The 12,273-nt window shown below is 43.8% G+C and overlaps 1 protein-coding gene across 2 annotated transcripts; it reads left to right on the forward strand.

Annotated features, from left to right (window-relative positions):
• Positions 1–5,905: 5,905 nt before the first annotated feature.
• On the forward strand, positions 5,906–11,507 carry LOC102799299 (E3 ubiquitin-protein ligase RING2-A-like). 2 transcript variants are annotated; one of them, XM_006809228.3, is made up of 7 exons: positions 5,906–6,158; positions 7,221–7,326; positions 7,544–7,704; positions 7,949–8,173; positions 8,456–8,776; positions 8,996–9,254; positions 10,487–11,507. In XM_006809228.3, exons 2-7 carry the CDS (start codon positions 7,249–7,251, stop codon positions 10,640–10,642), a joined length of 1,200 nt encoding a protein of 399 aa, XP_006809291.2. In that variant the 5' UTR covers positions 5,906–6,158; positions 7,221–7,248; the 3' UTR covers positions 10,643–11,507. The 2 variants fall into 2 exon arrangements, with proteins under 2 accessions (XP_006809291.2, XP_006809292.2); XM_006809229.3 differs by having other exon boundaries at positions 7,949–8,164.
• Positions 11,508–12,273: the final 766 nt, after the last annotated feature.

The following is a 12,273-nucleotide window of genomic DNA, read 5'->3' on the forward strand; positions in this document are numbered from 1 at the left end:
CTGAGACCAGAAGTTTTGGTCTAAGTTAACTGATAAATCTGCTTCCCATTTTGCAATAGGAAGGGATATTGATTCATCTGTTTTAGAAAGCATTCTGTATATTTTGGAAAGTAATTTTGGGGTTTTGAGAGTAAGAAATTGAGCCACACTTGGTGGTGTTTGTAGTTCAACTTGACCCAGTTTGAATTTCTTTTTACTATGGATTTAATTTGTTGATATTCTAAAAATCTTTTCTTGTTGATCCCATATTGTGTAACTAGTCTGTCAAATGAAATAAATTCTGTTCCTTCTAATATATCTTCTAAGTATTTGATTTCTTTACAACTCAGAAAACAGAAAATTGAACAAATTCCCTTAAGCTTCAGTATTACCAAATGCACTTATCAGTTGTCTTATAACTAACAACATTTGTCTAAATCATCTCCAACACCCTGGAGAACAACGGGGAGAGTTTAGAAGCTCTCCAAGATCACATTGATCAGTGCTTCCAGGATCTCGTGATGAAGAAGGCTCAGAGTACATCTAAGATGCCGTCATCGAAAAGATGTCGCCCGGCAGATTCCCCCGGCACAACACAACATTTGTAGACAGACGCTACAAACAGGGATGGACATCTGCACGCCTGAAGTCTCACGCATCACATGTTCCAGATCAGTCGGTCATGGCACTCATACTTTTTTCCATCTTGTGCTTTACTTGTTTTTCTTATTGTTAACATTGCAGCAGAGAAGACAGAGGGTAAGCACCTTCTTCTGTGACTTGCTTAGCATCCCTCTTCCTCACAACTGCGTGCAGACACACAACCAGGAAACAGATACATATCTGTATACAAATGAACTGTTAACACCTGCATCCACAGTAGTCAGTTGGTTTCCTCTCTTCGACTCTACATCTCCCTACCTGTGTTTGTGTGTCCGCTTTCTCTACATTATATGTTAGTTACATTTGTTTAAAATAGATGTAGTCACTCTTTTCACATTAAAGAAATAAAATAAAACTGTTACCTGAAGAGAATTAAATTATGAGTGTTAGCTAAATGCTAAATTTTTTGCATTTAGGGAAATCTGGTTTTAGTTATAACATCTATGCTGCTATAACTGAAATCAGATTTCCCTAAATGCAAAATTTTTTTGCATTTAGGGAAATCTGGTTTTAGTTATAACATCTATGCTGCTATAACTGACATCAGATTTCCCTAAATGCAAAAAATTTTGCTTAACCTGTTTGACTCTGTTTTTGTTGTTCAGCACCTGATCTTATCTGTGGTCCTGCAGATTTCTGAGTGGGTATAAAAGCTGGCTTTCCTGGAGAACTCACTGATTAAACAAACAGCTGGAATCAGTGAAGAGCACGGCCTCTGTCACTGAGAGGAAGACAGCTCAGCACCGGGCAGACTGTAAGTCACTTCATCCTGAATGTTTCACCACATTTTACACTCGTGTCTGTTCACACTTGTACGCTTCTGCTGTACAAGTCCAACCTCACTGATTTGTTTTGTGTTTTACATGATTTTTATGGCATTATATTTCTTTTATTCAGATAATCTCAAACTGTTTCGTTTATCGAGGCTATTTTTAACATTTTTATTCAATTCTATTTATCCCAAATATTCAGTTAAGTAAATATGTTGGATATTTTCTTAATTCCATTAAATTTTATGTGATATAATTTTGTGTATCACAGTGCGAACTCTAAAAACTAAACTCTGTCATTTTATCTTTAAAGCATTCAAACACATTTCCAGAATGATGATGAAGATCTGTGCCATCCTACTTCTGTTTGTGGGTAAGTTTAAGAAAATAACCACAAATCATTCTGTGTGCAGGAGATGGATTTGATATTTGGTGTTAATGTAAAATGTATCCATCATTAACCCTAAGCCTCAGTCAACACACAGACTTCAAGCTCGACTGCAACCACAGCTGCTCCAACAACAACCACAGCTGCTCCAACAAATACTGCAACTGCTCCAACAACAACCACAGCTGCTCCAACAACAACTGCAACTGCAGCAACAACAACCACAGCTGCTGCAACAACAACCACAGCTGCTCCAACAACAACTGCAACTGCTCCAACAACAACTGCAACTGCTCCATCAACAACCACAGCTGCTCCAACAACAACTGCAACTGCAGCAACAACAACTTCTCCAACAACAACCACAGCTGCAGCAACAACAACTGCAACTGCAGCAACAACAACCACAGCTGCTCCAACAACAACTGCAGCAACAACAACTTCTCCAACAACAACCACAGCTGCTCCAACAACAATTGCAACTGCAGCAACAACAACCACAGCTGCTCCAACAACAACTGCAGCAACAACAACTTCTCCAACAACAACCACAGCTGCTCCAACAACAACTGCAACTGCAGCAACAACAACTGCTCCAACAACAACCACAACTGCAGCAACAACAACCACAGCTGCTCCAACAACAACTGCAACTGCAGCAACAACAACCACAGCTGCTCCAACAACAACTGCAGCAACAACAACTTCTCCAACAACAACCACAGCTGCTCAAACAACAACTGCAACTGCAGCAACAACAACCGCAACTGCAGCAACAACAACTACAGCTGCTCCAACAACAACCACAACTGCTCCAACAACAACAACAACTTCTCCAACAACAACCACAGCTGCTCCAACAACAACCGCAACTGCAGCAACAACAACCGCAACTGCAGCAACAACAACCACAGCTGCTCCAACAACAACTGCAGCAACATCAACTTCTCCAACAACAACCACAGCTGCTCCAACAACAACTGTAACTGCAGCAACAACAACTACAGCTGCTCCAACAACAACTGCAACTGCAGCAACAACAACTGCAACTGCAGCAACAACAACCGCAACTCCAGCAACAACAACTACAGCTGCTCCAACAACAACTGCAACTGCAGCAACAACAACCGCAACTGCAGCAACAACAACTACAGCTGCTCCAACAACAACTGCAACTGCAGCAACAACAACCGCAACTGCAGCAACAACAACTGCTCCAACAACAACCACAACTGCAGCAACAACAACCACAGCTGCTCCAACAACAACTGCAACTGCAGCAACAACAACCACAGCTGCTCCAACAACAACTGCAGCAACAACAACTTCTCCAACAACAACCACAGCTGCTCCAACAACAACTGCAACTGCAGCAACAACAACCGCAACTGCAGCAACAACAACTACAGCTGCTCCAACAACAACTGCAACTGCAGCAACAACAACCGCAACTGCAGCAACAACAACTACAGCTGCTCCAACAACAACCACAACTGCTCCAACAACAACAACAACTTCTCCAACAACAACCACAGCTGCTCCAACAACAACCGCAACTGCAGCAACAACAACCGCAACTGCAGCAACAACAACCACAGCTGCTCCAACAACAACTGCAGCAACAACAACCACAGCTGCTCCAACAACAACTGTAACTGCAGCAACAACAACTACAGCTGCTCCAACAACAACTGCAACTGCAGCAACAACAACCGCAACTGCAGCAACAACAACTACAGCTGCTCCAACAACAACTGCAACTGCAGCAACAACAACCGCAACTGCAGCAACAACAACTACAGCTGCTCCAACAACAAGCACAGCTGCCACAGCGGCTGCAGTTGTAAATGAAATCAGCCTGACTTTGGTCATCGTGACAGTCGTAGCTGCTGCACTTGTATAAAGAGATTCGTCACTATGACCTGATCAGTGGAGCTCAGTGAAATACGATAGATTTTTATGAGGTATATCATTATTTCATTTTCTCATCACATATTTGTTCACATATTTTTTAAATAACATCAAAGTAATGAAGTGCTGAAAAAGACAACAATAATATTAATAACTAATAATAATAACAACAACGGCAACAACAATAATAATAATAATTTTCATGAACCCAGTTGTGTGAACCACAGCAGGGTTTCTGCAGGGAAACTAAACTAACAAACTAAATTACAACGTCATGAAAAAGCTCGTTTTGAGTCAAAGAAAGTGGAACGGAGGGAGGTTGAAGCCCCCTCAGCCTGCCTGTCAGCACATCTGAGAGCAGCTAAACGGTCCATCCAGCTTTATGTGTAGAAAATGATGCAGAGGGCAGAAGCAGAGTTTGGAGTGTGCACAGCATCTTTATTTTTAATCACAGCTATAAATCAAAGTATAAGTCTGATTCATATGAAGAAGAAATGAATGTGAGGAATGAGTGTTGGACATGTCTGTCCTGATGTGTGAATTTTGTGTGCCTGGACCTCATTAATCTTTGAACTTAGCACTGAGTCTGAGAGTGGTGAAGAACATATAATCTATAATAATCACTAAGGCTGAATAATGTGTGTGTGTTTGAAGAAATAAAGGAGTGTGTGAGTGAAAAGACACCAAGGAGTCACTCATCTAAAATAATGTCTGACTCTTTAAATGTGTGGTTTAACATGAAGTCAAGTCTACTGCTATGGGACTGAATGTTCCTATTAATGGGGTTTCCTGTGTGAAGAATAACAGGGTCAGCATTAGCTCTGAGTAGGTTAATTAGACGAGTATAATTCAGGTCATTTGACTCTGTTTTCATTATTATTTGATTCTGCTTTTGCTTTGCTCCGGCTAAACTGCAGTTAAAGTCGAAATTGTGGGTGTCTCCTGTTTAACTCTGTGAAACAGTAAAGGTCAAAATCTGAGTATTAAAGTACATTAAATGGTTCTTACAGGTTAGTCCTTTAAACGTAACAGATCCTTGGGTCTGTTACTTTTAACAGACAGACTTCCAATGTTTGGTTGCCTCTGGCTTTACAGTATGTGGAATTAAAGAAATTATTTTACAGCTACAATATATCCTGCAGCATTGACATTGCATTAAGATGGTTATTAAACCTGCTGGCTTTACATTAACCTTTTATTACAGGTGCAGCCATAATAATTGTACACACATCGCATTTTGTGCTTATTAAAGAGTTAAAGCTCAGTCAATTAAGGACAGGTCATAAGCCTCGTTCGGCGCGATGTCCGGGCGATCTATTGTGTCAGTGACTTGGAGCTATAGAAGGTTAAAACTGCATACACGCTTACAAAACACATATAGTCCATATAATCTAGAAACAGGCCTGAAACTATTCAGCAACCTGTGGAGTTTGAGTTTGCTTAGTAACAGGTGACAGAAGATGTGGATTCATCGCCATATATGGACGAAGATGCTAGGGAGGGGAACTTCGGTGTCTGCATTTATCTCTTAAAATTGACCATTGTCTGTAAAAAATGCAAAAAATGTTATTAAGATGCAAATAATGTTCTTGGAAAACGCGAGAAGGGGCGTCAAACCCTGACATTATAAAAGCAATTGCTTGTGTATTTTTGGGTGGAGATCTATGCTGACTGTGTGCAGTATCCATCTCCCTGCGTGTGTTCAATAAAATTGTTTGACCAGACTCTTTGGGACCAGTGTTATTTTGTTTTCCTCCTCAATATTTTCGAGTTCGGGACAAGTACGAGTTTGGACAAGAGATTGAAGCTGGGCCATGCTGGGCTTAATTTATTAATTCAAAATTCATCAGTTTAAATGACTTCTGAATTTCACTGCAGGCCTGTCACCTGCTGCTTTCTGAACCCACTGAAGGTGTAAAAGGTGGAAGAAGTCGCTTTTAGCACTTTGGTGATCATTTCCCCGTGTTCTTCTTTTGTGATTCATTTTCAGTTATTGCTGCACCTTTAAAATAAAGTAAGTTCTCTTAAAATCCCACCAGTATGGTATGTTTGATTTGTTATTATTTTTAGTTTAAGTTATTTGTGTTTTAAAACACATAAAACGTGTGTGGTTGCCGAGTCTGGGATTGGGGCTGCGCTGCAATACCCAAACCTGCCGTTAGGGGCACTACCGCCGCAAAGCGGTGCGCAGCTTTACCGGGAGCCGCAGAAGAAGAAGGGAAAAATGGCCACGGCTAATGTTAGGTAGCTTATGACTGTCGAAAAATGTTTCGTTCCTGATATTTTTGGGCGCTGTAGTTTTGTACCGAGGCTCCGTGACAACGTAAAACGCCTCCGCCGACATCGTAAAGGCTGTGGCGGGAAGCCGAGCCCCGCTGCGCGCTGTTCGTAGCGGTCTAGTGGCTCCGTGTCTGCAGCGGTGTCAGCTGCCGTCACTTAAACGTCAGGTGAGTTTCTTCTTTCCTCTTTTTCGTCCTTTTCAGTTCGCGTCGACGGATGTAAAGCGTTTGGCTGTTAAATCCGCAAAACTGCGTCAAAGTTCGCAAACTTTGGAGTGTTCGGTCCCTGCAGGAAGTTTGAAGGCTGGCCGCTGTTGGCGAGTTCCTCTTGTGGGAACTAAAAATAAGCTGTGGTTCCCAACAGATCATCAGCAGAGACCGCGGGGCTGCTGTGAAGTTACATGGTTTTGTTTTCAGAATAAATCCGGTTCCTTTGTAATCATTTAAAAACGGAAGAAATCCAAAAAGATGCGAACATGCGAAGAAAGCCGAGATGTTTACACATGCAAGCGTGTAACTGCACGATCACTGCCACACCGAATCACATCCGTTCTTCTTCTCACACGTCAAATGTTGCACATCATTCTGCAGAAATTAGCCCGGAAAAAGCTTTGCAGTGAAGAGACCCAGCAAACTGCACAGGAAACGGATCTGGATTTAGCAGGGATCATTTCTGTGTGCGAGATTAACTCGTGACACACATCTGCGCGGCTCTATCGCCACGTTTGCATTTGTTTCATGCACAATACACTTTCAGTGTTTTTCCTTCTTTCCAATGCACCATTCAACTACATGAAACTGTGTATTTATTTTCAGCGTCTCATACACTTGAACTTTTAGAAACCACCACTGCTTTTATGTTATTTCACAGCAAGCAAATATTTAACACACATATTACATTTGTCTTTGCTCAGTGACTGGTTTTAGTCTTGACAGTCCACATCGCTGGCATTGCATCGTTCAGCATGTTTGTGGGTAGATTTGAATGCTTCAGCCTGTGCAGCACATGTGATGTGGACATGCTCCTGATGACTGATGAGACTGAATTCAAATGTTTGTTGCTGCACGAGTTCATACAAAAACAGATTGAGTTATTCTGCCAGTCCAGCATGTGGAGGTGTTGCTCTTAAAAAAAAAAAATGTATGTCTTCATGTGGATTTCTTTGTGTTTATTTTGAGTCTGTAATAAAATGACGAGAGCATCTGATTGTTTTCTCTCCTGTCTCTCAGTGAGGATTGATTGGGGGGAAGCGCAGCCATGGCAGCTCCGGTAAACATCCAGGCTCCCAGTAAGACCTGGGAGCTGAGTCTGTACGAGCTGCACAGGAGCCCTCAGGTAAAGCTGTGTGTGCCCAGAACTCACTGCAAAATAGAGGCAGTGTCTTAGGAAACTGTGAGGAAATAACTTGTGATGTTTGCTGAAGGGTAAATGAGTTTGTAAGCTTTGTTCCCAGAGCAGAGATATAGAAAATAAACAGCTCGGCTGAAAGCACCAACTGTGATGTAGCAGAAATGAAGAACCGCAAATGTTCTCACACGTTTGGTGTGTTCAGGAGGCCATCGTGGACGGGACGGAGGTAGCCGTGTCTCCTCGCTCTCTGCACAGCGAGCTCATGTGTCCCATCTGTCTGGACATGCTGAAGAACACCATGACCACCAAAGAGTGTCTGCACCGCTTCTGCTCAGACTGCATCGTCACTGCGCTGCGATCTGGGTGAGCACGAGCTGCCGCTGCACCTGATTCACCATCGCCGTGTTCACACAGCTTGTTTTGGCCAATCAGAAATAATTTGGAGATAAATGTGGATGAGTTGTTTTCTGCGGTCGACATGCTGCCACCGTCCCCAACGAGAACAAACGTGTCGCGGTGACGTTTGTGTAGCTGAATGTGTTCACTGACTGATTTTAAGCCGATTATTCAGTGATTACTAAGCTTCGGGCCGTTTTTCCCTGTGCAGGAACAAGGAGTGTCCGACCTGCAGGAAGAAGCTGGTTTCTAGACGTTCGCTGCGCAGAGACTCAAACTTCGACGCGCTGATCTCGAAGATCTACCCGAGTCGCGACGAGTACGAAGCCCACCAACGGCGCGTCCTCGAGCGACTCAACCGGCTGCACAACAAGGAGGCGCTGAGCTCCAGCATCGAGGAGGGGCTCCGGCAGCAGGCCCGCTACAGGTCCGAGAGGTGACACGGATCAGTTCTATGATTTCACGTTTCTACGCTCGAGAGAGCGCCGCGGGTCCTCCTGAGTACAGCGTAGCATCAGGCGGGATAGAGCCGCACATGCTGCGCTGCTTCAGCCTGCATGCCGCTTTGCAACCCACCCTCTCCCCAGCTCCTCCTTTTCTTGCTGTTCCGGACTTAATAACACCGCTGCTGTTATGACAACTGACCACACCCTGTAAGTTTAAGCCCCTCCCCTCTGAATGATAATTACTGTTGTATGTGTTTACCTTGGCGCTGCAGGAATCACCGGGTGAAGAAGCCCACTCAGGAGAGTGATAACACCACCTACAGTGGCGGGGAGGACAATGGGGACTCCCGTTCACACCTCTCCCACGACTCCGCCCCCTCACACACGCCACACCCCTGTGGTCAGACCCCTCCGGAGGCCGGGCCGAGCCGCAAGCGGCCACGTCCGTCCGATGACGGCTCGGGACCCGAGGTGGACAGCGGGAGCCCGACTCCCCCGCTGAGACGCCACAAAGAGGGGCTGTCCTCTGAGATCGAGCTGGTGTTCAGACCACACCCACAGCTGGTCCACGCCCAGGACTACAACCAGACCAGGTCAGAGCTTTTCTGAAGTAGCTGAACAAACGTTTTATACTGAAAGTGTGAATCCTTTAGTCAGGTGCTCGGCTGGCAGAGACCAAAAACAGCTAAAAAATGACGAGAAATCAGTAAAAATGTGTGAATACGAACATGAACGTGGTGTGACGCGGTGAGCCTGTCGTTTAATTTGTCAGAGGTAGAGCACATCGCCATCATCTGCCTTTCCCTTGTCAGATATGTGAAGACAACAGCGAACGCGACGGTGGACCATCTGTCCAAGTACCTCGCACTGCGCATCGCTCTGGAGGACCGACGGCCCGAGAACGAACCCGAGGACCGAGGGCGAGAGGAGGCAGGAGGAGAAGAGGCGCGAGCCGAGGGGGGGGGAGGTGAAAACGGAGGGATGGCAGGAAGCGGCGAGGGGACGAGTCTGAGCAACGTCAGCGAGAAGCAGTACACCATCTACATCATGACGAGGGGAGGCCAGTTCTCTGTGAGTGAGGCTGAACGCGGCTTTCAGAGCCGGTTAACGAGTCCCGTTTTATTCAAGCTGCGTTTACCTTCTGTGTTTGTGGATGAGTTTATCTTTACAGACTGATGCACACGTGCGCTCCTGAAAAGATGCCTTAGATTTAAAAAATACATATAAATCAGTGGGAAGTTTGAAGTCTTCTCATTTTAAATTTGCGTCCCAGAAACTGCGGTTCGGTCATTCGGTGTTACTAAATAAACGCGTTAAGTTGCTCACCTCTGGTAAGCCTTCAAAGATGGCAACAAATCCTATTTTGCATGTTTGGATTCTAACAAGGTTCCAAGTAGAGTTTCACGATGCAACAACAACAAATGGGAGTGAAACCGTTTTTATTGGAAACAGCTAGAGGTGGCAATCACCACACATCCCACGATACGATATTATCACGATACTTAACGCACAATACGATATTATTGCAATTTTTAAAAATATTTTGCGATATTCAGATTCTGTACATAAAGATAAACTTTATCAATATTCATTTTCTCTAATATCAAAGTCTCACACTCAGTCTTTCTCTCATTTCAGTTTGATTGTTGACAAACTGAACGGTTTGTATTACAGTCTAGTCCAACTTAACTGAACAACCATCTGGTACAATTATAGCTATTCTGAACTATGCAGTTTATGAAAACTATGCAGCCCCTTCAGCAACTGAAGAATTTGAAAGTAAATTAAAACAAAATATAATTTTCTTTAAATATAAAAGTTTTAAACTTAATTAAAATAAAACATGTCTTAAATTAAAATAAGTAAACTGTCATGTTTATTAAACACATTTGGACAGTGAAGGAATGTCAGGATTCTTGCTCAGAAAAAGGATCAACATGCTCTGAAGTCAGAGCACAAAAACCTTTTTGTAACAAAATATCGATTTCTGCTGTCCCTGTATCCATACATTATTAGCAAACAAAGTATCACAATGCTACACAGTATCCATTTTTTCCCCCACCCCTAGAAACAACACTTAAACTGAAACAGGTGGTTTTACAGCTTTATTTGTTCGGGACTGTATTACAGTGAGTGTGTCTAGGGCTTTTATTGTGAAAACCCAGGACAGAAAGTGGGCTTTGTGTAGTGCAGTCAGGCTGGTTCCTGCTGTGATTTTGTTGTACGATGGAGGAAATCTGGACTGATCGATTCCATTAGAAGCTTTTTTGTGATCTGACCTTTATGCTCATCCTTTCTCTCAGACCCTAAACGGCTCGCTGACTCTGGAGTTGGTGAACGAGAAGTACTGGAAGGTCAGGAAGCCTCTGGAGCTGTACTACGCCCCCACCAAAGAGCAGCAGCAGCCCCAGCAGCAGCCCCAGCAGCAGCAGCCTCCTACCCCACAGAGGGAGGCCTGAGGGGGTGGACTGCTTTCCTCTCCAGCGTGGCTCTTTGATTTCTCTTGTTTTTTATGATAAGTTAGCTCAGCTGCCACAGTTTCACAGAAAACCTGCGTCATGTTTTTCTTATTTACTGTTATTAACGGGATCTCTTCATCTCCTCGCTGAACTGGCTGTAACATGTGAGCTGATTCCTCAGCAGACAAACTGATGAGAGTCTACAGAGTGAAACTAAAGCAGCAGCTGCTGGAGTCCAGCTGTTTTTGATGCTTTCGAGTCAGCCGTGTGTGCTGGACGAAGCCAGATGTTCTCCATGCTTCGCTAACATGCAGACGCGACAGTGAGCAGCTGCAGCAGCTTCCTCATATCTACGTGTATGCGGTGCCAAAATAAAAGCACCAATTCAAAATGTGACTATTAAAAAAATGCATTTTATTTTCTTTTTGCAGAAATGACCAAAACAGAACTTTGGAAACTGTACGAAACATGATAAACTAGTTTAAGAGCGCGCGGTCTTTATGGACGCACATTTTCAGCGGGAAAAATACGTCTTAAATATTTTTGGAGTCAATTTTGTGAAAGTGTTTCCAGATGGAAATGTTCAGGGTTTATCTGTCAGAAGCTTCTTTTTTTAATAGAAGAAAAACTTTGGGATCAAACGTGTTTTTCTCAGTGTCCTCCAGCCCACTCCCACTCTGCTTTTGAGACCAGGTGAAAGTATACAGCTCATCTTCTCATGCACCTCTGGCTGCTTTTTTAATTTATTCTATTTTTCAGATTTGTCGGTAGAAGCCGGTCGTGGCGAGCTGTGTAGTCGTGTCAGAAAAAGGTCGCTGGGCTGGATAGCTTTATTTTCACGAGGTCGTTTCACGGCACTGACCCTCGACACTGCTGCTAGAGGGTGGATTTCCCAAATTAAATCAAATGATAATTAAACATTTGACCGACAGTCTTTTTTTGGCTTTAGTGGAATTTTTCATCTTTTTACAAACTGGTGAATTAAACGTCGGCGTCAGCAGCGGCGCTTTTGGATGCAGAGATGAAGCAGGAGCAGTTTTCTGAAACACTTCCTTAATAAAAAGTTGTACACAGATGTTTAAAAGCTCATATTTTGCTAGTCTTGAATGTTTCCGTCGTCTACAGATGCAGCTGTGCAGTAACACGTTTCAAACACTGGCATGAAAAAGCGTTTTTCACGAGCCCGCTCGGGTCCTGCTGCTTCAAGCCTTCGCTCCACTTCTTACGCACTTTAAACTTCCTGCAGCCATATCGTTTCCCCACATCTGTTTCTGTGGGACGTCTCTGTATTAGAATGAAGCAATATTTCATTTCTGATGTGTGATACTGTCTTTCCTCCTGTCATCAATGCAGCACAATAAACTGTTGGACTCGATCTCCAGCTTCTGTTTTTGTGTCTCCAACTTAATCGTGTCTCAGTGTAACAAACCTGCCCTCAGAAATGTTAGACAAAGGTCTGCACACCGGAGCATCATCTGCATCACTGCAGGGTGTCGACTGAAGCTCAGCTTCTCTATCCTGGTTTCATCCTGCTCTCAACCTGCCTCTGAGGCAAAGCAGGGAAATAAGTTTAGTCTGAAGTGCAGATGTCTTCTCTTGGACGTACTCAGAGCACTCGTATCGTTACTGAG

Source organism: Neolamprologus brichardi, chromosome 22 (assembly GCF_056152115.1).
Source record: "Neolamprologus brichardi isolate AB-2024 chromosome 22, ASM5615211v1, whole genome shotgun sequence".
NCBI lineage: Eukaryota > Metazoa > Chordata > Actinopteri > Cichliformes > Cichlidae > Neolamprologus > Neolamprologus brichardi.

Excerpts from the sequence above, each read along its gene's own strand:
- LOC102799299 (XM_006809228.3), top strand. The coding sequence starts at position 7,249 with ATGGCAGCTCCGGTAAACATCCAGGCTCCCAGTAAGACCTGGGAGCTG. Across the intron at positions 7,327-7,543 it reads AGCTGCACAGGAGCCCTCAG|GAGGCCATCGTGGACGGGAC; the intron begins GTAAAGCTGTGT and ends TGGTGTGTTCAG. Across the intron at positions 8,777-8,995 it reads CAGGACTACAACCAGACCAG|ATATGTGAAGACAACAGCGA; the intron begins GTCAGAGCTTTT and ends TTCCCTTGTCAG.